General features: G+C 41.7%; 1 protein-coding gene and 1 long non-coding RNA gene across 4 annotated transcripts in view; one reads left to right on the forward strand and one right to left on the reverse strand.

The window, feature by feature from the left end:
* ATP2A2 (ATPase sarcoplasmic/endoplasmic reticulum Ca2+ transporting 2) overlaps positions 1–2,706 on the reverse strand; it is a 51,282-nt gene extending 48,576 nt beyond the window's left edge. The window contains exons 1-3 of one of the 3 annotated variants that reach the window (XM_056504307.1): positions 1,860–2,653; positions 783–800; positions 609–691 (exon numbers count right to left, since the gene is read on the reverse strand). In XM_056504307.1, coding sequence (XP_056360282.1) covers positions 609–691; positions 783–800; positions 1,860–1,977 — 219 coding nt within the window. In that variant the 5' untranslated portion in view covers positions 1,978–2,653. Of the gene's footprint in view, positions 1–608; positions 692–782; positions 801–1,859 lie in introns of all 3 variants that reach the window. The other 2 variants (XM_056504308.1, XM_056504306.1) reach the window with 2 other exon arrangements.
* Positions 2,707–7,995: 5,289 nt separating this feature from the next.
* Positions 7,996–22,691, forward strand: LOC130259705 (uncharacterized). The gene is made up of 3 exons (XR_008841687.1): positions 7,996–8,117; positions 15,612–15,827; positions 22,560–22,691. It is a non-coding gene; the product is annotated as an uncharacterized LOC130259705 (long non-coding RNA).
* The last annotated feature ends 1,364 nt before the right edge of the window (positions 22,692–24,055 follow it).

The raw sequence follows: 24,055 nt of genomic DNA on the forward strand, positions 1-24,055 counted from the left end.
CCTTTATGCAAAGCAAGATGTCCATTTAATGACTTGACTATCCAAAGGTCAGTTACCAAATTTGGTCAACAATGGTGCCATCACAGCCGTCAACATTCTTGTCACTGTCAAAAGCAACAACTGTCACCTTGCTATTATCAGAAAGGGAAGGCAACTGGAATATTCGCCATGTAGATTCTATTTACAGTCTGCATTGCATCCAAAAATGTCTTCCAATGATTATACACGGAGCTTGATAAAGATTAACCCAAAGGCAAGAAGAATGTCCAGTTAAACGCTTACTTACTCAAGGTTAGTTTTCAAAGCCAACAGCAGCATTGGGAAATCCCACCTCAAATAAGCAAACTGGGTTGAATGAGAAGCACATTTTAAAATACCTGTCTAGTGTAGTTATGCACTTATGACTCATGCAATGAAAAACTCCCTTAAATTTTTGTTGGCTAGGACACAGAAACCTCGTCACAAGGAACTAATTTAAGAGACTGCAATCTTGCATCTATCCAGCAAGAAAGAATAATTTCAGTATGTACAGGTCATATACATTGGAATATGTCACTTTGCCATACAGAACCCTAGGAAATAAAAAATAATTAATAAATCATACTTACAAAAGATATGCAAGCAGCCAGCAACAAAATTCTAACTAGTAAGTCTTCAAATTGTTCAATCACAAGCTCGAGTAAGGTTTTTCCTGCAATATGTAACAAAGCCATTGAGTCATGCACATTTACAAAAATGAATTATCAACAAGAATTAACAGAAGATTTCATAACCATGCTCACCTTCCTCTGCCGGCAGCTCTGTCAATAGAAGATTTTTCCAGGAAGCATGTCAAAGAAAAGAAATCATCGAAGAAACACATTAGAGCATTATCAGGCATCCACACCAGATACTCTTCCCGAATTGCACACTCAGCTGGGTTGGATATGACAGACATACTGAAAGCCACACTAAGGCAGCTCTTTTCACCAGAGTACGTGAATGGAACTGAGAGTTTTGCATTTTAAGACACGTAAAGATTCGCGGGAATGTGCCAAGGGTTATAATTCAGCCAAGTCATCACTCCAGCCAGCTGTGGGACTTCTGCTGTTGCTGCACACAAAGGGTCAAAGGCTCAAAATGCTTTCCGACAAAGCTTTTCCTCCACATTCACTTAAAAAAACCCACAACCATCAAACTTGGTTCAAAATATTTCAGATTCTTTCCTCCATTTTAAGAATATGCTTTTATTTCTGCTCTCCCTTTTACGTTCCTGCAACTAGATTTAGTAATCCAAGAGGCATAAAAGCAGTGTTAAAGCTTAAAAACCACCTCCACCGCGTAATCTAGTCATAGATTTTCATTTTTACAAAACGGCAAGGGAGTTCAGAAGGGACTAGGGCAGCCAAGCAGAGAGGATTATTAAAAAAAATCTACTGAATTTTGTGTCCCGACTGGAGAGGAAGGGGGTGAAAGGCGCTAAAAAGCTGGGGAAAATGAAGGTCAAGACGGGCAAAAAAAAAAAAAAAAAAAAAAAAAAAGGCAAATACTAAACCCCAAAGCGCTTCATTTCAGGATGGAAGAAGGTTTCCCACCGTTCCGGTGAAAGGGAACGGAGGTGACACCCTCCTCCCCAGAGCAGCCCTGCGAGCTCGGGATTGAAAGAAACCCACGAGGTGGAGTTCAAGTCAGCCATCTTCTCTCCCTCGCTCCTATTCCGGGTCCTGGAAGAGATGCCGGCTTTGCCAGTGCACACGCGTTAGGCCTCGCACAGGGCTCCGGCAGGGATGAGGGAGAGCAGAGAGGGCTGCGAAAGGGAGCACAGGGGGACGAGGGCGAGCGCCGGCGGCAGCATCCCCGGCCGGGGCCGCCTCACCTACCGTTGGAGCCCCATTTCTCCTTCAGCTTCTTCACTTGCTCGAGGCTGAGCCCGGTGCTCTCGTTGACGCCGAAATAAGCCAAAACTTCCTCCACAGTCTTTGTGTGCGCGTTCTCCATGGCTGGGGCAGGGAGCAGCAAATGGTGCCGTGCCTCGCCTCTTCCTCCTCCCTCTCCTCCTCCTCAGCGGCGGCGGGGGCGGCGGCGAGACCCCTCCTCAGCCCTCACCACCCCCGTGCTACCACCATAGACCCTCTCCCGCAGTACAGGAGCCCGAGCACACCTCTCTCTTCGCGGAGGAGGCCGGGAGGGGCAGGAAAAAATTAAAAATTCAAAAATAAAAAATTAAAAAATAGGGAAAGCCGCCCTAAAAAAAAAAAAAGCAAGAAAGAAAAAAAAAAAAAAAAAAGCCCCCACCCCCCCTCCCACCCCTCACGCCTCCGAGGGAGCCGAGCCGCTTCTCCGGCGGGGACGAGGGACTTCGGGCGGGGAGCGCGCGGGCCCCCGGAGCCGCTGTGGGTCCCTGAGGGGATGGGCCGCGTCCAGGTGGCCAAGCGGCCTCTCCGCTCGCCTCAGCGGCTCCGAGCCACCCCCGGTAACGGAGGGCGATAACGGCGCGGGGGAGAAAAAGCCGCAGCTGCCCCGCTGCCCGGAAAAGGTCAGAATCGCCCCCTTCCTTCCTTCTCTAGCAGCCCGATCCCCCCCGGCCGGCCCAGGCCGCTGTCGCCGTCACGGCTCGGGCTCCCCCGCGCCCGCCGCTGCCTCCGCTCGCTCCGGTCGCACAGCGGCGACGGCGGCTCTAATGTAACTCGGGGGCCGCCCGGTGCTCTCTCGCCGCCGCGGCATGTGGACGCCGCTCATTGGCGGGCCGGGGCGCGGGGCGGGCAGGCTGGCGGCCCCTCCCGCGGGGCGGAGGCGATGGCTGCGGCGCGGCCCCTGCGCAGCGCGGTCCCGCTGCCGCCCGTTCTCCCGCCCGGGCCCGGCGGCGGCTGCGCCTCACGCGGCGGTGGCGCCGCTTCCGCTGCGCACCGGGACGGCCCCGCAGGTGCGGTGGGCGCTTTCCCGCTCTGCTGCCCCGGCGGGAACCGCCCCTGTGCCGGCCTCAGCCCGCCGTGAGGGGAGCGGGGCGGCCTGAGGGGACCCGCCCGCCATAGGGGTCTTGGCGCGGGGGGTGGCGCGGAGCCGCACCGGCGCGTGTCGCGACAGGAGCGCCAGTCCTGGGAGCACTGCGCTCACTCTGTCGTGATAGAAGCCTCATCCAGTGCAGGGGTGAGTGTGGGCTTGGCTCCCACCTCAGGAGCATCATCCGGTCAAAGGGTGACTGTGAGGTTGGCGCGCTCTGTCGCGACAGGAGCATCATCCGGTCAGAGTGTGAGGGTGAGGCTCTCTCAGGGAGGCCGCGGATTCTCCCTCACTGGAGACATTCCAAACCCACCTGGACGCCTTCCTGTGTCCCCCTGCCTTGGCAGAGGGTTGGACTGGGTGATCTCAGGGGTCCCTTCCAACCCTAAAGACTGATTGTGAGGGGCTGCAGCGGCCTGTGTCGCGACAGGAGGCTCATCCATCGCGAGTATGCGGACGTGAGGGCCGTGTGGCGGGGGTCACTGCCCAGAGCTCTTGCCCTGCGCTGCTGGCACTGAGCAGTGTCCCCAGCTGCCGTGGCACAGATCGCGGTGACAGCACACTCAGCCCCGGCGATACCGTGAGGAGCAATGAGCTGCCCGCCGTGATTCCAGCGCTGCTGCGGGCTGAGCAACCAGCTCTCCTCAGCACCGTGTCTCGGCTCTGGCACAGGCACAGAAACCGATAGAGAGCACAGAAAACTGACTGATCCATCCAGTCCCACCCGGTAATTTATGAGAACTTCAGTGAACTGAAGAGAAATCAGCACAACTGACATTAATACACCTGCAGCACACACACAGCAGATCAGCACACAGCAGAAACATCTTTAAAACTTGGATTTAAGCGGTGTTCTTGTGTACATGTGCCTGTGCAAATAGCAAAGCTGAACCCTACGTGTGTGCTGGCTTACATAAATGTAGATCCTACATACAATCTGCATTTCCACCACTTACAAACCACCCACAGCACCACGCTATAAGAAAGTGTGTGTCTGATCTGGAATGAAACATCTCATTCTTACCTCTGTGCTAGAAGAGGGATGGAGAGGGGACAGCCCTTGTAAAATTGGGGTGTTCGAGGGTACATGTGGCCCTGTATCCTTTCTAACAAAAGTACAAAAAGGGTCCTCTGTGAATGGCCAAGGTCCAAGGAAGGATAACTTGACAGCCTACACTTCACAGGGTAGTTCTGAATGAAAATTCCTGAGCTAGATCTGATGACCTAGTTCAGGTAAGGCAATTACTTATTCCATGCCATGCCCATATTAATTTCATCTTGCTTATCAGCAAGATTAATCAGCATGGCCAAATGTTGCATCAGTACAGTTATGTTTCTTTTCATTCCTCACACAACACCTAAATAGACTTAGCCTGTTACAGAGGTGAAGAATGTCAACATGACATTCTTTGTACAATTTGCTGTAATTTTTTGACCAGTTTTAATAATTTTCTTGATATGGCATAAACCCATGATGCCACCGTCCCCAATACATGTACATATGCATATGCAACATTAAAAAAAAAAACAAGCATTATTTCCACAATAGTTCCATATGGAATAATGCCAGCTACTTGAATTATTTCACTAACAGCTCAGTATATCTCTATGAGTTGTTTCTTCCCTTCTACCACATTAATAAAAACAAAATTTTTTTGTAAAAATACATTTACCAAGCATTATTTTTACACACAAGCATATTTACTAGCCTTCAAATACAAGTGCACATGTAATGGACTTTAAAGCACTGCCTTTCATATAATTTTAAAATATTACAATTCAGCATCTGTAACAATTTTCAAAACAAAATGATGCTAGAAAGAAACCCAAGTCACATTTCTTATTATTTCTCCCTGTGTTGTATCTCCTATGTCATTCTTGGTTTCCTTTTTGTGCCTGTTTCCTAAAGACCTTATGGAAAATTATTTTAAGCATACCAGAGGCATGGCACATGCAATTAGATCTTGGCAGAGGGTAAAATAAAGTAGATACTGTGTTCTTTCTATCTAACTTGTTAACAGGAGGAAATGCTGCTAGGAAGGCAAACAGAGTCTGAATTTTAGCAAATCCTGGAGAACTCTTGGCATTCTCTGGGGTTCACTAGTTCAGCTACAGTTTGACAGTTCCCATTCGTTGTTTCTCTCTCATCCATTCAGTACAGAGGACTCGTTTCTTCCCCCTTTTTTCCACCCTATATAAAATCTGGAAAGAACCTGGAAGCACAGTCCTCTGCCTGTGTTTATTTCTGTCACATGTTCTGTTATGGCTCAGTGAATTTTGAGAGAAGAATGACTGAATTAAGGACTGTTCTACAGATCTTTCTTCTCTTCCAGAGCAGAATAACCTCTGCTTTTCCTTCACAGTCCTTTCCCTGTCTTTCTCTAGAAGTGCAGGACCACTGCTGCTGCTGAGGATTCCTTTGCAGGTGATACTTTCCCAATCCTCTGACAGCAATACATTTGAAAAACATTTGCAGATACAATTCATGGTCTAGACAGCACAGTGCAGAACGAGCTACAAATACCCATGTAAGACATTGCAGCAGAAGCAGTACCTGCTAAATTTGGCATCACTTGAGATCGTACAAATTTAGAATTGTGAGTTGAAATCAGTGTTGTTTCCCATCGCTCTGCAAGGATTCATAACTCTTTCCATGACATTTGTCTTGTCTATTAAAGATGGTTATCTAAAGAAGATGGTTGTCTAAAGGAGATGATCATCTAAACATGGCTATTTTGACCCAAATCAATATGACAGCACCTCAACTCTGCCTCAAGCAAATGAGCTCATGAAAGCTTCCAGGCTTCCAGCAGGTACAGAGAGCTTTACATTCTCCATTTTTAAGAAAGGAAATCAATTCATTTTGCTGCTGCAAAGTTGCAGTTTGTTATTAGAGTGGAACCCCTTAGAATGGTTCCTGGGAAAGAAACACAACAAAATGGGGCAGTTTTGACCTTTTTGAGATTCCATTCACGTAATGGAAGTGTATATTCCTACATTTGGCCTACTATTTTTTTTTCACTGTAATATATTAAGAAGAAGCAGCCAACACATCAGGCAGCAGCATTAAAACAGTTCCTGTAATGCTTACTAATTGAAGTAAATGGGAATTTGGCCTGAGAGAGGACTGCAGGATGCTTTCCTTCAAATTGCAATAACATTAAGTCATCCCTACTGCTGCAAAGCAGATTCACAGCAGAGTTACTGGTCATAATGTGAATTGTCTCTTGCTGTACACAAGCACATATGTTTTGGAGCTCCGTTTTCAAACAAGATTAATAGTTTTGAGTGGAGCTAAACTCAGTGTGGAAGAGCACTACATAAAATGCCAGTTGTTGAGCCAAAACACATGAATGCTGACCTGCAATAGGATCTCTTTCAGTGAACATAGACAAAGTGAGAATATTCTGATTAATTGTGCCAAATTATGTCATGATTTTTGCAGACTGGCTAATTGCCTAATGGGGCTTGTGTTGAGACCACCAAACTCACTGCTCTCATCACCCTGGCTCATTTCAAATACAAGTCTTCGTGAGTGACAAATGGGGGCATTGTTTCTTCCTCCCACAGTACTATTTTATTCCTCTGAAATTACAGTTATTAAAACGTTTCAGCCAGTTGAAATCTACTAAGGCATATTAAAATGCTGCAAAAGTGCTGTATCAAAGTGGAAAGGTTTTAAATCTGCAGTTCTGTCATAGGATAATGCAGTTTAAATATAGTAACTATTTTTTCCAGTCAGCTTGCTCTTTGAATTCATGGTATTATGTCAAGGGGTTTTTTTCCCTCTCCCCCCCTTTAAGAAGCTTATAGTTTAAACAGCAAAATGCAAAAAATACTGAGATGAAACAGTTATACAAATGCAGCAGAGAAATAAGTGATAAAATATGGGTTTGAATGTTGATAATTAAGATAATCTGAGTTTATTCTGAATAATTTTTATTCCTCGGCAATGTGTGTCAGCAGCAGGTAGAATTTGACTTCCACAGAGACTGAGACTGTGATCACAAAGGATGGTGTTGCTGCTGGGAGATTTCTAGAGCTGGATCTCTGTTCCTGCACAAAGCAGCTCCTTGCTGCCTTGGAAGTGTAAAGAGGCAGCGAGACAGAGTCTGATCTCAGTGACAGTAACTATGAGAGATCACTTTGGCTTGGTAGATTTCTTATTTTATTTCTATATCCTATTCATGCTCATTTGGTTCATCTCCAAAGACTCCATTGGAGTATTTCCCACAATAATCTCCATTTCCCTGTTAGGAAAAATCTGTGTATCCCATGCTGGTGTCAGTAGGAGATCTAGGTGTATGGGAGAGAGAAGCATTTTATCAGAACCAACATCCATCATACATATCTGAAAAAATAATTTCTCCTTATTTTGATGGTGAGTCAGTTCCCTGGAAAAGAAATCAGCTGGACTGTTATTTTAAAAAATGCAGAGCAACTTTAGAAATAAAGCACTGGTTGGTGCCCACATGATTTGAATTCTTATCTCATCCTGACCTGATTTTTCCATCTAATTACGGTCTAATTCTGATTAATTTGGCAGCTTGCTGCCATTTTTTTTCTTGTTTAAATATTCCTTGTGGACTCCTGGATCTCAGTTTTGCTCTCTGTAGATGGGGCTGGGAGCTTGTAGAGGGCTGCATGGCCAAGCAGAATGTTTAGAAAATGGTAGTTTGTTGTTTGCAGGGCGTTACAGAATTGCCCTGTATTTTCTCTCTGTTACAAGGTGAGGGGTGTCATAGCTGTGATCATCTATTTACCTGCAGAACTTCATACTGAGAGTGCATTTCATAGTTCCATAGAAAGTTGAATTACTTTAGTGGTGGTTTTGGGCTATGGGCTACCAATTCCTGAGCCAAGGAGTCACTCAGGCTTAGTACAGCAAGACTCTGGTTTAAGTGAACCATCTGAATTACTTGGTTTTAAAACTTCTTTTGTTTTTAATCTCTTGACCCTATCAGAGGCAGTAATCAAGGTGCTTGTACAACAAGAAATATTTTCCTTTTTTCACAGTTCTTACACAGTGCTATGTCACAGGCTTCTGCCATTCCATGTATTTGCTGAATCACAGGGAAAAGTCACACTCTCTGACTTTTCAAGATTGAAAGGAAGACATGCAGGATCACTCCATGTAGGTGAGTAGCAATAATGTGAGACTGAACAGCTTTTCTTACTCATGGAGATGACTCCATGTTCAGGCATTGTTTGGGACTGATAGTACATGACTATTAGATGTGTGACACTTTGTGATATGACACCAGCTGAAGTTTCTGTATTTCTGGTGGAGGATTTCCCCCAAACTCATAGGTAGTTATTAGTAATACAGTGAAGTAGCACACTTCAGTTTTCAGACACTGATAAAATTCTTTTATGCTGTCAGACAAGCTCCTCCATTGGTTATGGGGTATATTAAAAAGAAATTCCAAAATTCTATTTAATATAAAATTCTTTTGAGGTTTTTTTTTTTTCCTCTGTGTCATGAAATAAGACAAAATGAGGGATTGAAACCAAAGGATCTTTTTGGTTTACCAGTTAAAGTCTTCCAGTCTGAACCTTCAGAAATCTGTGTAACCCACAATCCACATGGGTTTTGTTTTTTAAAAGGCAATATTATTGTGGCAAGATTAGTGAGTACAATTACAGTGTGTCTGTCACCTTCCCCTACCTTTCTAAGGTTTTCACAAATGCTTCCTAACATGGGCTATTCAGGAGAAAAAAAACCTGCTGGACTGCCTTCATTCTCTATTAATGTGACTCTAACCAAACCAGAACATGTTTTTCTTTTGTGGAATAAATGTTATATTGATCTGCTATGTTTCCATTTCCTCACCTCATTTCTACCTCTTAATACAATCTATCTAGGTATTTCACAGAAATGACAGGTTTTCGAAGGGCTTTAAGCTCCCAAATTACCTGTGGTAGGTTTTGGTCACTCACAGAACAGAAATTCTTACAGTTTATCTGTCAGAACTCAGTGCTTCCAATATAAGACATCTGCTTTTTTTCTGCATAGATTTATTATATATCAATGCTATTGCATGTGAACTCAAATTATCTTGACCTACAATTCTTGTTCTATTTCAAGGTTTTGGGTTTCTAAAAGATTGTTTAACTCCTGGGTGGCTTTTTTCCCCCCCAGTTCTGTTAGAAAAAGAAAACCTCCCCTGAGTCATATTTTAAAAATACTGTTAAGCTCTTAAAGCTGCTTCTGCTCCCATGTCACAAAGCATTATTGAAAATATATTCATTTTTACCACCTACAATTGCTCAGATGGAGAACTTAAAGAATTCTTTTCTACTCCCATATTGAAACTCTGCTGGCAGCATTCTCATTCCTAGAAGTGAGCCACAGTGATTTTCCTGCTCTGTGCAGGTTAGGCTTTTTGTCAGAACAATGCTAGTAAACTTATAATTTGATATTAATAACATTAAAAAACATTATTATTATGAACAATAATAATAGCAGTGTTGATACTGTGTTTACTGTTACTTGATTCATTATTTGCATTTGCAGCTTCTAATCAAGGGTCTCATTTTATAAACCTTAACAAAATGGAAATTATGTTATAAAATATCCCTGAGAGAACAGGATTGTCATCCCCATTTCACAAAAACGAGAGCTGAGGTTCAAAGTCACAGTCACACAGTCTATGGCAGAACTAGAAATAGAAATGGTCTCCTGGCTCCCAGTCCTCTTTCTTCTCCTGTCACCCTAAATAGTTTCTAGTGTGGTTTTGTAAGACATTTATCACATGATTTTCAAAAATCATGTCCTATTTGTTAAGGAAAAGTAAAAAATAATTTAAATAAAATTTTAATTTTAATTTTAAATTTTTAAATATAAAAAATGATAAAAAAGACACTATCTAATTTTTGCATGAGGTTGCTGAAATAATTTTAGCCATTTTATGGGTGATGCCATCCAAGTTTCATGAGTTAATCCTGACCATAAGTACACCTAAAATAGATATCTTTGCCTCCAGCTAATCAACAGGCTTACTGCCTAAATAATTTATGTATAACCAACTAGTGGAAACTAGATCTTCTGTGATTTCCCTAGACACATATTCTGCATGTATCATGTATATCCTTGCCTATTTCTGATATTCATTTGAAATTCAGTTGGGACATTTCAGAACACTTTTGTGCTCCAGCTGTATAGCTCTAAGAAAAAGCCAGCTGGAGACATAATGCAGGATCTTTGAACTGGGCAAAATAATGCTTAGAATCCAAGTGCATAGTAGATGAAGATTTTTTCTCAACCAACAATGGATTAGAATTTTAAGAAATACAGTTCTAATTCTAACACTGGTTCATGTGGGTAAGCACTTTGTGTCTCTGCCCTACCAATGGCATTTAGTAACAAAATTAAGTTACAATATAGTAATAAATAAATATAAATTTATAGAAATAAATATGAGATATCAGAGAATGATTAAATAAAATGAAAAATAAATTAATTTCACTTTGTTGCTGGAAATGTGACTAACATACAGCACCACACTGTGCTTTTTGGACACATTATATAATGTTGCCTTCAATGGAGTAGTGAAAAGAAGCTTGGATTGAAAGAGAAAGCAAAAGCATTATCAGACACTGTCCTGCCATTCAAATTCAAGAGTGAAAATTCAAGAATCTATAGCTGAAATGGATGGTACAGTACAAACTGTCTATCTGGGGTTTATAGCTTTTATCCAGAATTCCTAACTGGAAAATATATTCTGTCTCTTGTGCATGGCAAGTACTAAAAGACAAGTCTTGCTCCTGTCTGCTCCCTGTGCCAGGAATGCTGTGGACTGTTTACTGTTCTTGTCGGGACATGCTGCAAAATTAGGGCCACGTTGTAACTTCAGTCAGCCATGCAGGAGTGGGAGGAGGAGCACCAGGTACTCCAGGAATAATTTAGGTGTGGCAGCCAGAAATTTTGCAGCACTGAAAGAACACAAAGAGCATTCTTGCTGCTCCACTACTGGCTGGTGCTGCCTTCACCTGGGGAGTCTGTGGCAGCACTGTACTGGAACAGTAGCCATGCAGAGGAAGGGAGCAGCACTGTTCTTCCAAACCACATCATGTTACACACCTCTGCCTCCCCAGTGCAAAAATGCACTTTCCTTCTCACAGAGAGCAATGTCACCGTGTTCCTGTGTTGTCTGGGACAGAGTCAATTTTCCTGCCAGTGTCTGCTGTAGAGTGGTGTGAGTGAGTGAGGGGCTGTGTGGTGTTTAGCTGCCTGCTGGGTTAAACCACCTCCTATTCCTGTCTTTGCATATTCCATCTCTGCACACTTGAAATTCCTCCAGGCCTGAGCCTCGGGGCAGTGTGTTGAGTTCATGTACCATTCCCAAATGTGAACTTGATTACCTTGCAGATACAAGAGTCTGCTCATTTCAAATGTCACAGAAAAAAAACTAACAAGAAAGACAAATGAAAATCTCATTGAGAATGGTAAAGATGTGAATTGTTTCTGGCCTCTGTTCACTCAGCACCTGTTTATGACAACTGGGGGAAGGGATAAGTGGATTTGTTAATTCATATTTGCCATGCAGAATTCCCTGGTGCTCTGCAAAGCTGGGAGATCTCCACTGATTAAACTGACCTTTAAAGGCAAGCACCACTTTGAAAAAAAAAGTCCAATCAGCAAGCTGTGGGAATCTGGCAGGTATTCCTTCAAAGCCTGGGGATGCTGATTTTTCATAAGAAAACTTACAACATCCAGTATTCTGATATGTTGAGACAATTTTTGGGTGGTTTTGTGATACCTGTTAAGGCCTTCAAATACTGGAATTGGGGACATTTTATAGCCATTTTATGCTGGATGTGATGTGCTGCAGCCATGAACAACTTCTACTGTTTTTATGTTTCTTTTTGTATTTTGGCTGATGGGAAAGAGATGTCTTTCCATGTGGCATGGGATGTATGCATCTCATCTCAACTTCTAATAAATGTGGTGTCCAATTTTTTTTAATCAAATCCCTAATCTCCTATCCATTAACAATTTTTGCTTGAAAAACTGTGGTTGCCACTGGAAACCATGACTTGCCAGTTAATCCTTTTGTTTGATCCTGGCTGACACAAGACTGGGTTTTGTTGCTCTTTCTGTACATTTTGATTCTTTCTGAATCATCCAAACAAGAGGCCTGAAAGCCATTATACACCAAAGCAGTACCAGTAGTTTATTTTTTTTTACTGTTTTGGCTCAAAGAAGCATCAATTCAATTATTCTGATTAGGAAAGAGGCTCAGTTAAACTTATTCTCACTTCAATTCGATGAGAGGACATTCTCCTTCTCCTAAGTGCAATGAAATAAAAAGCAGAATTTGAAGGGTATTTTGGGTTGGGGTTTTTTTTTGAGGAAGAGAATATAAAAATCTCAGGCTATAAATTCACCATGACAGTGAAAATATGTGTCAGATTTTGGGATGGGTTGGCTTTGTGTCAGTCACACTCTGTACGCTGGACCATGTATTGGCTTCATGAACCTTTTTTATTTTATGCTGCCATAATCTTTATATGTCTGTCCTCTCACAAGCTGAATAAATGTCATGTAGAACATTCTGTCCCATCTGTCACAAGTGCTATTGTGTGTCTGGATCCATATTGGATTAGTATTGATGAGAGATGCCAGGTATTTTATACAAAATGTGTATTAAGGAGGATGTATAGAAAGTACAGATATGAAAAGAGACCTCTTTTGGAAATAGCTGCATTAAAGCAGTCCATTCAAACATCTTTAGGAAGATAATTTTCCTGTTTCTGAGATGTTTGGGAGAGGTCTGACATTTTTATTAGTAATTGTTTATTCTTTGAGGTGCAAACCAGCTGTTGTGGCTTTCACATGACTAACTATGCAATGATCTGAGAGAAAATTTCCTAATAAATACTTCCAGAAAATTCTAGAAGAAGCTGTTCCAGACATAGAAATGCCTCAATGTCAGTTCCTCCCAGACCAAAAAGTAAGATGCAAGATAGGCAAGGCAGGAATCTCCCTTTTCTGAAGGCGTAGAGTTTCCACATTTAGCTCTGGAGTTTCATGGCCTTCCACCTGCCACTGGGCACAGTGCTGACCATTTGTTGGCTTGCAGGGCAGAGTCACTTCAGAAAGAAATTCCACTTGAAATGGAGAAAGTGACCATTTTTGTGAGGAGTAGATTCAGTTACTTACATGACAGCTGCTTGCAGAAGTAAGCCAAGCACTTAAGAGAATGATTTTTAAGAGGCAGAAATTCTCAACAAACCACTCAGCCTTCTTTTAGCTGGATTCACACAGAAACAACAAATAATTAATTGAGGCCAAAATACATGTCGTGCTGAGTTTGCATTAGCTGGAAGGTTTGGAAATAATTAAGAGCAAAACTGTTAATACTCCATTTAAATAGCTGCTGCCTATCTGTCCAGTCTGAAAGCCCAATCTGTTGTGCTCAATCAGCTTTCAGCTGCTACTTGCCAGCAGCCTAATTCCCCAGTCTTGTCTCTGTGCTGTGCTTGTGCATTCCACTACCTGCTAAGTTAAACCCTGCTGTCCTGGTGCTGCGTGGAGATTTCCAGTGCTATTCCAACCATCCACACTGGGTCAGAATATATCCCAAACCTGGCTCTGGGTATCCACACCAGCACGCCTGCTTCTAGTGGAGCACCACATGGGGGAAAGGGGAGCAGCAGCTGTGTGCTTTAGCTCCCAGGATTAGGGCTGTGCTCATTCATACCATTCTCTGGGCATTTATGCAGTTTGGACAAGCTGTTGACCTGCAGTATTTCCACCTCTTTTTTTAATGCAGAGTAAGTTGCTCCAACAGTAAGTTGCTGTTAACCACGGCCACACACTGAGGCTGATACATTATCTCAGTTTTCCTACATCTCTTTGCACTTCTGTTACCCATTCAATACTTTGGCTGATCATTTATATTGCAAGGGGAATAAAAGGAAATTAACAATTGTACTTCGTATGGTTTAGCTTGTGCAAGGTTCTGTGCAAATTAAGAGTGAGGCTACAGGGGAGTCTCTGCTCAGACCTGACAGTTTAAAGCTGTGGGGAGTGTGGAAATACAGTGCAGTGAGAAATGTTTGCAGGTGAAGAGGCATCTTAAGCTTCAAACCTGTACCACCAGTTCTTGCTGAGAAATGTGTATGAAAAATGACGAAGTTCATTGCACAGGCATTTGGAAGGAACTAAAGAGCAATCCATTGACCTTTGCAGATTAGGTAATGCATATTGTCATAAGGAAGTGCTATTTGAGCACCAAACAGCAAATGTACACACTTGTCCTTCATTAACCCCTCACTGGAGGCAGTCAGGATTTCCTGATCCAAGTGGGGTTCGTGTTCTTGGTATCTGGGGTGTTTTCAGTGGGCACATCAGTTCCCTGAGCCTGTCAGAGGATGCTTCGTGCTTTCCCTGCCCTTTGTGCCCCTGAAAGTGTCCTCAGGCAGGAAAGAGGGAGGAGGGCCATGGGATGGGTGTGCAGATGGAATACTGAAGGCTCTGTTCTCGGCTCCTGGGTCCAACAGAGGCCTCAGTGCCTGGCTGTGTGTGCCTCAGTTTTCACTGAATTAAATGGGACTCAAATGTTTGCATTATACACAGAGAAACTTCCACTTGAAGGCAGCAGCAAAGAACAGTTTTGCTGCTTTTGCAGAACATTTATATTACAGAGAGAGGACATGAATGAAAATGAGCCATGTGTATAATTCAGAATTTGAGTGCTATAAAAATTAAATATGTTCTTTTTTTTCTTTTATAATTTGTTAGCTCATTTATTTAATTTATGGGAAAAAATTTATAGAAAACTTTTTTTTTCCTGGAGAATGAAATACTCTGTTCAAGTACAAATGAATATGTCACATTCTTATATGATTTGCAAGAAGATGAATTACTGTCTCTCCTTCTCCAGCTTTTTTCCACTTTTCCAATTCTACAGAAAGATTATTTTCAAATTCATTGTGTTGCTTTTTCTTTATGTGGCTTGTTGCACACAGAAATAAATTTGCAACACTCTTGCTAACATAGTGTTTTAAAAACTATTTTTATTTAGAAATTCTTGGTACGATATTACACATTCTCAAAAATCAAATCAGTGAAAAACAAGAAGAATTCTGTTCATCAGTCTTAGCACTTGAACTCATAATTGTGTGTCAGATATGGGGGGGAAAAAAAAATTGGAGCTCTCCAGAGCCCCTGGACAAGAGAAGTCACTTTACCAGGACATTGAGATAATTTATCTGGATGACTCAGAAAAAATGCTAGATAAGACTGAAATTTGGAGAGGCTGAGCACGTCCAGTCTCTGCCTTTGGATTATCAAGAATAAATCCAGCAACTGGCATGTGAATATGTTAATGCTGTAGATTCTAGCGTGGAAACAGGAAACTGTATTTATGAGGCAAAAAATATATCAGAGATTAATTCAGTTCTATGTATAATATATACATTTTACAGATACAAAATCTTTGCCAAAATATGCATAATATGCAAGTGCACTGAAGTTAGAAAATGCCAGAATAAAGGTTGCCTTTCCATGCATATGCCCTGAAGGAATCTTTAATTACAAAGCTCCTGGCTTCTTTTTCTAACGCTGAAATTTTCTAATTTCCCTGCGTGCTTGAGTTTGAAGTCCTAATATTTTCTCTTTTAAGTAAAGACTTAGGGATGCATTTCCTCGGGTTTAAAAGAAAAACAACAACATTGGAAAACAACACCATTCCATCCTTCTACCACCATCAGACTGCAACCTCTCTGTGACATCCCAGGAGCTTCCTGAGCAGCTTTTCCCAATGCTGGTGTGGTGCTGGAGCCTGAGCAATTTCTGTCATGTGAAACAAAGCTACAGGTGTCAGCAAGAGGACTGGAAGGTAAGGCAGCTAAATTAGTTACTTATTATTGCTGTCATCCTTTTCATTATAGCTCTTATTGTGCAACCATTACTAGACTTGCTTGGAGGAGCCACATGAATTTGTCATGTGCACGGTCACTTCTACGCATGCAAATAAATGTAGAATGCTGATTTCTGATTTGCTCACATTTTCAATCTCTTTGCACTTGGTTTCTGCAGCTGTGAGGGACAGCACATTGGGCTGCAGCTTGCAAATCCAGGGCCATGTGCTGAGGAGGGTCCCACTTGAAGCTGATTTTTCCCCTGTGGCTGTTAAGTCAGAGAAGTCACATTGACAGCACAGAAGTTGATAATGATTTCTCACACATCCAGTGCACTAAATCATTATGCCTTGTTTGCCTCTTTCTGCTGTGGATTGAAGAGTTTTGATCAATAGTGGCAGCATGCAAAGCCTCATAAAATTTGTTCATTTCCTAGAATCTCTTTCCATGTGTTGGTATTTTGTATGTATAACCAAGGGGGCAATATTTCAAATCTCTCTCTGTGCACTACAGAAAAGCACCAAAACCAGTGTTTACCTCTGCTGCACTGGAAGGGTTGTGCATTCCTAAATTCCAAATTGTCATAGAAAAGGAGGATTGAGGACTCAGGTGCCTGACTCCAGTGAGGCAGAAAAACATCCTAGCTGTGAAGACTCAGCCAAGGTGTGAGAGGGTTAAATACTTATTTTATATGGCTTTTTTCAGTTGATTAATTTAAACCAGGGCTATGCACCTGGTACCGAAACTGCAAACTGAAAGTTCTCTGTGAGATCTGGAAACAGCAACAGGCTTGCTTCCATAAATAATACTGAAAGTTAAACAGTGATTTCACAAGGTCCAGGACGTAGTATAAATAAGAAAGCAGAAATATCCAGGAAATCCTAAGTTAACAAATGTTTTGTTTTAAACATTATATGCTTTTCTTGATCTCTGAAAATCATCTTCACAGTAGACATTAAACTGAGCGAAGTAAAAAGAAAAATTTTCTCTGACTTGAGCAAGATATTTTGTCACACTGAAAGGAGAGTTTATTCTGAAGCTTTTCAGTGTTAATCTGAAAGCTCCCAGACCTGGTGAAAAGTAAAAAAGCAATGAAATACTCTATTAATGACACCAAGCCCATGTCAAAAAGTCTCAGATGTCGTGTGCTGACACCAAATATCACAGTATTCAACAACTGCAGGAGATTGGATTAGTGCAATGCTTGGAATTGAACCATCCCAAAGGGGGTTTTAGGCATGCTGGGCCAAATTCAGCCAGGAGGCTGCATGGATTTGACTGGATTTATACCCAGAAAAATTTGGTCTTTTTTTGTTGTAGCCAAAATGTAATGCTCAGGTTAAAACTGGGCATCTGTACAAAAGTTATGACTCCTGTTTTTAAAGAAATAATTTTAAATGTCATCCAGTTATTTCAGGTAAGCACAGGTACTACTTCAGATCAGTGATTTTGCTGTTTTCATTTTTGGCTTTTAGACCAAACTGGGTTGCTGAAGAGTGAAAAGGAGGGAAATGGGAGAAGTTCTGTGAAAATTTTTCCACTTACAGTGTACACCACTTGCTGTTTCTATGTCCCTATTGTCCTCACGCCACCCCATTCTAGATTCAGAACCTGTTTCAGTCACAAGTGTTCCTGTTCTGTCTAAAGCATCATCTCTGTCTGGTATTTATTACATAGTCCAGTGGACTGAACGACCTGTGAGCGGGACAGATGCCAGAGGAAAACAAGCACAGGCTGGGGGCAGCCAAAAACCTGCTGACATTGAGTCATTGAGAAGCTCTGAGGGGTTTTGTCCTGGTTTGGTTTGTTTATGCTTTTTCCTATCTATGTGGTTTTTGAAAACCACAAACTCTAGTCTGGAAAATACATATTTTGGCTTTGTACAGGTTTCTAAATTCTGTTCAGCCCACTCAGCAGTATATTAACTTCTGCCATATGATTTGTTTTTTCTCTTACGGTCTCCATGGGAAAAAAGGTATTGGAACTGTAGCTCTTGTTGTGTGATGTTTAGGTTTATTATTTCTATGTTTGCATGTAAATGAGAGAAAGAGAAAAGTAGCCCTGAGCTCCTGGGCAAGTTCAGGAAACCTGGTTCTTGTATAGAGCTGATGTGAAGTGTGGCAGTGGGCAACCATTCTGTATCAAAGGGTAGGATTTTCTTTATCCTGTCTCAGAGCAGTGGGGAGGCATTTCAGCAGCCATTACAATAATTTCTGTATCTCAGGAGGCTCAGAGTTGCTGTAGCAACCTTTTGCTAGATAGGAATTTGGCTGGTGAAGCCCCACAGGAATCTGTTCCCTCTCTTGCCTAACCTCTCACATCACCGGTCTCAGCTGCCAGGGAGAAACCCCAGCTGTGAATCAGGCAGGGTGAGGGACCCCTTTCCACAGGTTCCTCACAGAACTTTCCCCTAATTCCTGCTTTTTGACAATTTTCCATGGGAAAGAGCTTTGCTGTGTGTACAGAGTTCTCCGACTGAACCCGAGTTGTGAAAGTGGTCATAGTAAATTTTGTGCACACAAGCAAGCCCTTATTCATGCACTTGCAGATGCAGAGAGTGAAGATGCAAAAGCAGGGAGTGCAGATCGGTGTGGGAAGTTTGACTGGGAGGCAGCAGGAGTTGTGGTGACACAAAAGAAGTATTATAAAGTCACCAAGGGGATCAGGCAGATGGGAACAAACTTGAGTAGGAAGGAATACAGACAAGGTCCCCAAAGCCTGTTACTTAGATGTGGATAAAAAATGAAGTGTGAAGTTGGTCAGAGCATGAGGGGATGCATCACTCCTGAACCAGTTCCTTCAGAAGTGTGAAGTAGTCTCTGGAGTAATGAAAGACAGTTTTTTGGCCTCCCAGACTGCTGTATGGCTGAGAATATTGGAAGGTTTTATTTATAGATAATTTTGCCCAGAGGTTATAGAGAAAAGACAGTCCATGTTTTGGACTTTAGCCTCTTATTTCTAATTCTACAGGTGATTGACATTGTCAAACCACTGGCCTGGCTACTGCTTTCATTTGTAATTCTTGGAGGCAGACGTGGCATCACTGTTGTTTGCCTTTTAGAAATTGTTTAATGATTATTACTTTTGAATCAGGACACGTTCCTTCCATTGGAATCAGGACACAGTTCTTCCATTGTTTCCTATTCCTACTCCTAGATTTGCCTCTGTAAGTCATTATTAGTCTGCTTAGATGAAAATATCAGTCATGGAGCAGGTATCAAAATCAGGGATAAGGTGAATTAATATGCTGACTGGAAAACTCTGTGGCTGAGGAGCCAACCCACACTCCTTTTTGCCAGCTGTGGTGTAGGGCTGCTGCCTCTGAGGAGCAGAAAGCTGAGAAAAGCTGAGGAGCAATGCAAGGCTGTCCAGTAAGGATCACCAAAAAGGAGCTGGGGAGAGCTCTGGGCTCTTGCTATACCAGAGATGCACCAGCTTAACAAAAAAAATCCTGGGTCTGTGAGGTTAAACCAGGTTGAATCCCTAATGCTAATGCACGACTTAACTCTTCTAGATACTATTTTAAGTTGTACAGGCAGTCACTAAACACAACCAACTGTGAAAAATATAATTGAAAAAATGTTTGATTTGTGTATGTAATGATTGTCACATGTTTAAAGCCCAGGTAAGGCAAGGTGAATTCTAGAAAAATAATCTCTGGTTTGTTTGGGGTTATTTTTTTTTAAACTAAGCACCTTCCAGTCTGAAGCACTTTTTAATTATGCAGAGAAGGAGGAGATGCACCCTGGCAGGTTTCTTGGGCTGCAGGGAGCTGTTGGGCCTCAGACAGCAAATGGGCCCATGTATGGTTATAGTCAGAACGTGTTGCTGAGTGGCAGCGAGGAAGGCGAGTGGGCTTTGGAGAGCTGACTGATCTCTGTGCTCTAGCAGAGGAATCAAAACTGAATATGCACTGTGCCCTAGTTAGACTTATTCTGACTACCCAGAGCTGTGTGTCACTTCGTGCAGTTTGGGCTGCAGCCTGGGCTCTGTTTCGGGGGTGTCGTGGGTATGTTTTTTACTGTATATTTTTAAAAGAGCACCCAGTTCTAAGGAATCTATTCCCAGCTAAAGCACACAAGCACAAGAAAGGTCAGAGAGAGGCATCTCTAGCTTTGGTAAATAAACAAATCTCTTCTCTGGGGCTGGGATGTTGTATTAATAGCAGTAGATTTGGTTTCGCATTGTGGAGCTCCTCTTGTTTCATTGCTATTGAAGATAAGAGAACACAAAATGTTCTGTCACCCTCCCTATGAGAAAACAAGCCAACAGGCAGAGACTATTATATTTAAAGATATTACTGAGGCAAAGACTCAGAGCACACAAACACCCAGGTTTATATTCAGTAACTACTGGATACCATCACTGGCACACCAGTAACTCAGCCTTAGTTAATGCCTCACATGAAAGAGTTCGCAAGACAAAGTCACTGCATGAGAAATAAACTAAAAATAAGGGTTGAGCCTTAAGCAGATGGAAGGGTTGAGCCTTAATTTTTCCCTTTTCCATTTTTCTTAGTGATTCAGTTGCAGCAAAAAATTTACCAGATCTTTTCTGCTTCTTAACCTGTGCACCCACAAGGCTGCTGCAGTCAGGTTTGCTTCAGCTGGTGACCTGGAGTTATTTCTTCATCACAGGACACCAGGATTGAAGAAGTTTTTCTAAGCAGTTCCTCAAAGGAAGACTTCTTGTGAAATTGTAAAACCCCCTATCTTGGCAGCAAGCATGTGTAAAATAAATTAACAGAGCTGTACCCTAGAGCTCCCCTACACAAATTCTTTGGGAATAATTAATTCTATAATTTCACATGTAGAATGTTTTACTTGGGAATATGCACCTCCTGAGTGAAGTCAGACTCAGCTTAGTGGGTAAGAAGTGTGATGGGAAGAAATGAAGAATTTATCCTTGACATATATGACACACACAAACCATTGCTTCTCTAACACTGGTCACTGTTAGATGAGTTAATCCATGCTCAGGGGTTCTTCTTGTCCTTAGTGGCACTGCTGCACCATTGGGCATCATTCCAAGAAGGAGACAGTTTTCTCCTCTGCAAATAAGCATCTTCTGTTGGAGAGCAGATTGCTTGAGATAAGTAAAAATAAACACGGACCAAATCAGATAATTCTCCTCTCAACAGTAATTTTCCTTGTCCTTGAAATGTCCTCAGCTCCAGGTTTATTTGTTTCCCTGATGCTCAGGTAGAGTCTGTTCAGAGAGGAGCTATTCTGCATGCAGGAGGCGTTTTGGAAAACTGCACCTCTACATAGGATTCATAAACAAACCAAATGACTCAACAGAAAGAAGTTACATGCAGTGAGATTTTTTCCTCTAGGGGTATTTTTAGAGAAAGAAAATAGAAATATTGGCAGAAGATAAATACTGAAATCACCAAAATTGGTCTCTCTCCAGTCTGACCAGTCTGGAATTTACTTTATGTCCTTGTTGTGGACCCTGGTAGCAGTCTACCTTTCTGTGTTGTGGCAAAAACAATCTCAGCTGAGGTTAAGATGCTGCTTACATGTGTTTGCAAGTGAATATCACTTCCCATCTGCTGCACTCATTGCATTTTACATAAAAAAGGGATTAATTATTTCTTCTAGATCAGCACATATGCAAATTCCTCTAAAAAATTCAAAAGAAATTCTGGGCAGAGACAATGGACTTCTTTGACAGCTACTGATGAGTCTTCAAGATGATTATAAATGTTCAGAGAAAGTAACAATTTTTGTAGTTAGGAATAAAAAAAAAGATAATTGTTCCATACTGTAGCTTTGAGAACAACGCCAAATTTAATTCTGCCATCACAGGAATTTTTGGCTGAGTTACATGTGAGGAAAGATTTCCATTTTGAGCATAAAATTTCTTTTAACTGTGATTTCTGATACAACATATGTCATAGAAAGGAGGAAAAAATCCCTTCAGTTTTGTGTGAGGGCCTTCTGATCCTTTGGAAGGATTCTGTGTGCCTTGGTGTGTTAGTGCTTGGGAGGATTTGATCCAGATGGTTTTGGAAGGGAATGATACCTTTATTTGTACCTGATACCAATAAGATTTTCAAACAGATTTAAGAGTCATAAGAGCTGTGCTGTGAATAAGGGATTCTACATAAAATTTAAATCTTTGCATATAACATTTTTCATTTAATTGCATCATAAGCTGCTAAAATCGAAATATTTATTCTTGTTTTAAGTGATGTCATTGTGAAATTTCAAGGGCACACATAATCACTACATTTATGTTATGACCACTGAAAAAATAGTGCTAGAAACAGAGACTATCAATTTGAATTTCCCAAGAATATCATGTTCTTGAAAGTAACAGATATTAAACACCCAATACATGAGAATAATAGGGAAATCAATTATTTTATAACTTCAGTATTGATGCAGTTTTTTGGCTTTCTAAAAATGAATGTATACAAGGTGTGCAGCTGAACTTTTGGGTAGTGATTTTGACAGATTGAACCTGAAATTAAGAACTTCAATCTGTTTGAACAGCATCTGAATTTCCCTTCAAGGTGTAATAAAAGGCAGCAAGCAGCCCCCAATTGCATAAGCAATAACATAATTGCTGTTCTGCTTGGCAAGGTCATCATCTGGGTCCTGATTATATGTTAATGGCAACAATTTAAGATACTTCAAGACGATGAACATCCAACAACATTATTTTAGTGTTCCACATGCTTAAAAAATTTATTTTCTTTGAAGGATGAATCCTGTTCCCTGAAATGCAGCTGGAGAACAAGGGCAGCTCAGGCCACCCCAGACCTCAGGAGATTGATAGTGTTGGCAGCTGAAGATCTAATTATGGATTATTTGGGTCGGACTCTTTTATCCCAGGTAGGTGTTACTTGATTGACTCAAAAGAGGTTAGTTCATTCAGAGCACAGGGGTTATACTTAGAGCAGGAGTGAATTATTCCCCTAGAAATTGTCATCCTATTAATCTTAAGGAGAGTCTAACAATTCCTGTAAGCAGACATCTTGATTTTATATGGCATTTTTATGCATATCTTAATGATACTGCACGAACTGCTGGCAGTCAGGTATGTTATTATTACATTTGCATTAGTTATGTGTGTTTTTAATAAAGCTCAGGGTGAAAGCATTTACTCAGGAGTATACTGTTAGGAATGTTTCCTTTACAACTTCTCTCTCTTAATTTTGCAAAGGCAGAGCCCAAATCAGACTGGCACAACCACTGCAATCCTTAAACTGACCATAAACAAGACACATGGTAATGTAGAATTTAATACATATTTTGAATTTTCATTGCTTAAGAGACTGAAAAATATTGTCTACTTGAATTGCATAATAACCCACAACTAGATTGCAGTATTTTGGTGTTTTCCACAGTTTCTTGCATAAGCATTTTTAAAATCTCCCCATTCTTGTATTTTACCTCATATTACCTATCAATATACAAAACATGTACATTGTGTCTGGGAATTATTGTGGCATTAAATAAAAGTCATGAAGTCAGTGTAAATGATGGGCACTAATTAGGGCAGTCTGATTTCCCTTTGTTTGTTCCAAAATCCTGTGGAAGAACTCGGGAGGGATCTGTCCAAGACATTACATCAGGAAAGAGGCTCAGTCTGATTTATCCCATCGTGTAGGCGACACATTTCCAGAACTATATGTTCCACTTTAACAGATGCATACGTTCTCAGAGGGGAGGACAATGAGTTGATGCAGGAAAAAGCATTCCCTGTAAAATCAAAAGCCCAGGTGATCATTCTGTACCTTGGTATTTCATTTTCTGAGACTCACACGGAGGAGGGGAGCACGACCCTGCTGCCAGAGTAACCAGAAGTTATGAGTATTAATTTCCTGCCTTCCAGCACTGATTGCCTGGTAGGCACTTCTTAAGTGATAAAATTCTGTCTAGCTTTCTGTTATTTAACTTTGTGATCATTCAACATCCATTAGGGGAGCAGGTTTTGATGAAGGGAAGATTTCACCTTGGCTTGGGAGCTTTTTAATAAAACAGTTGTTATTTTTCTAATTTGTCTTGATACTGTCCCTGAAGCACATTGAGGACAACAGGGACTGCAGACAGAGGTGCAGCTCTGCAGAAGTTGTTTTCTTTGAGGGAGAGGGTAGTTTAAGAAGCTCCAGCTCCTTCTTCTTTGTGTCCCTTGCTCCCAGCTCCTCACCTGCAGCTCTCCACCCCTTCAGTTGTGCTCTCACAGTTGTTTTGTG

This window comes from Oenanthe melanoleuca, chromosome 15 (assembly GCF_029582105.1).
Source record: "Oenanthe melanoleuca isolate GR-GAL-2019-014 chromosome 15, OMel1.0, whole genome shotgun sequence".
Taxonomy (NCBI): domain Eukaryota; kingdom Metazoa; phylum Chordata; class Aves; order Passeriformes; family Muscicapidae; genus Oenanthe; species Oenanthe melanoleuca.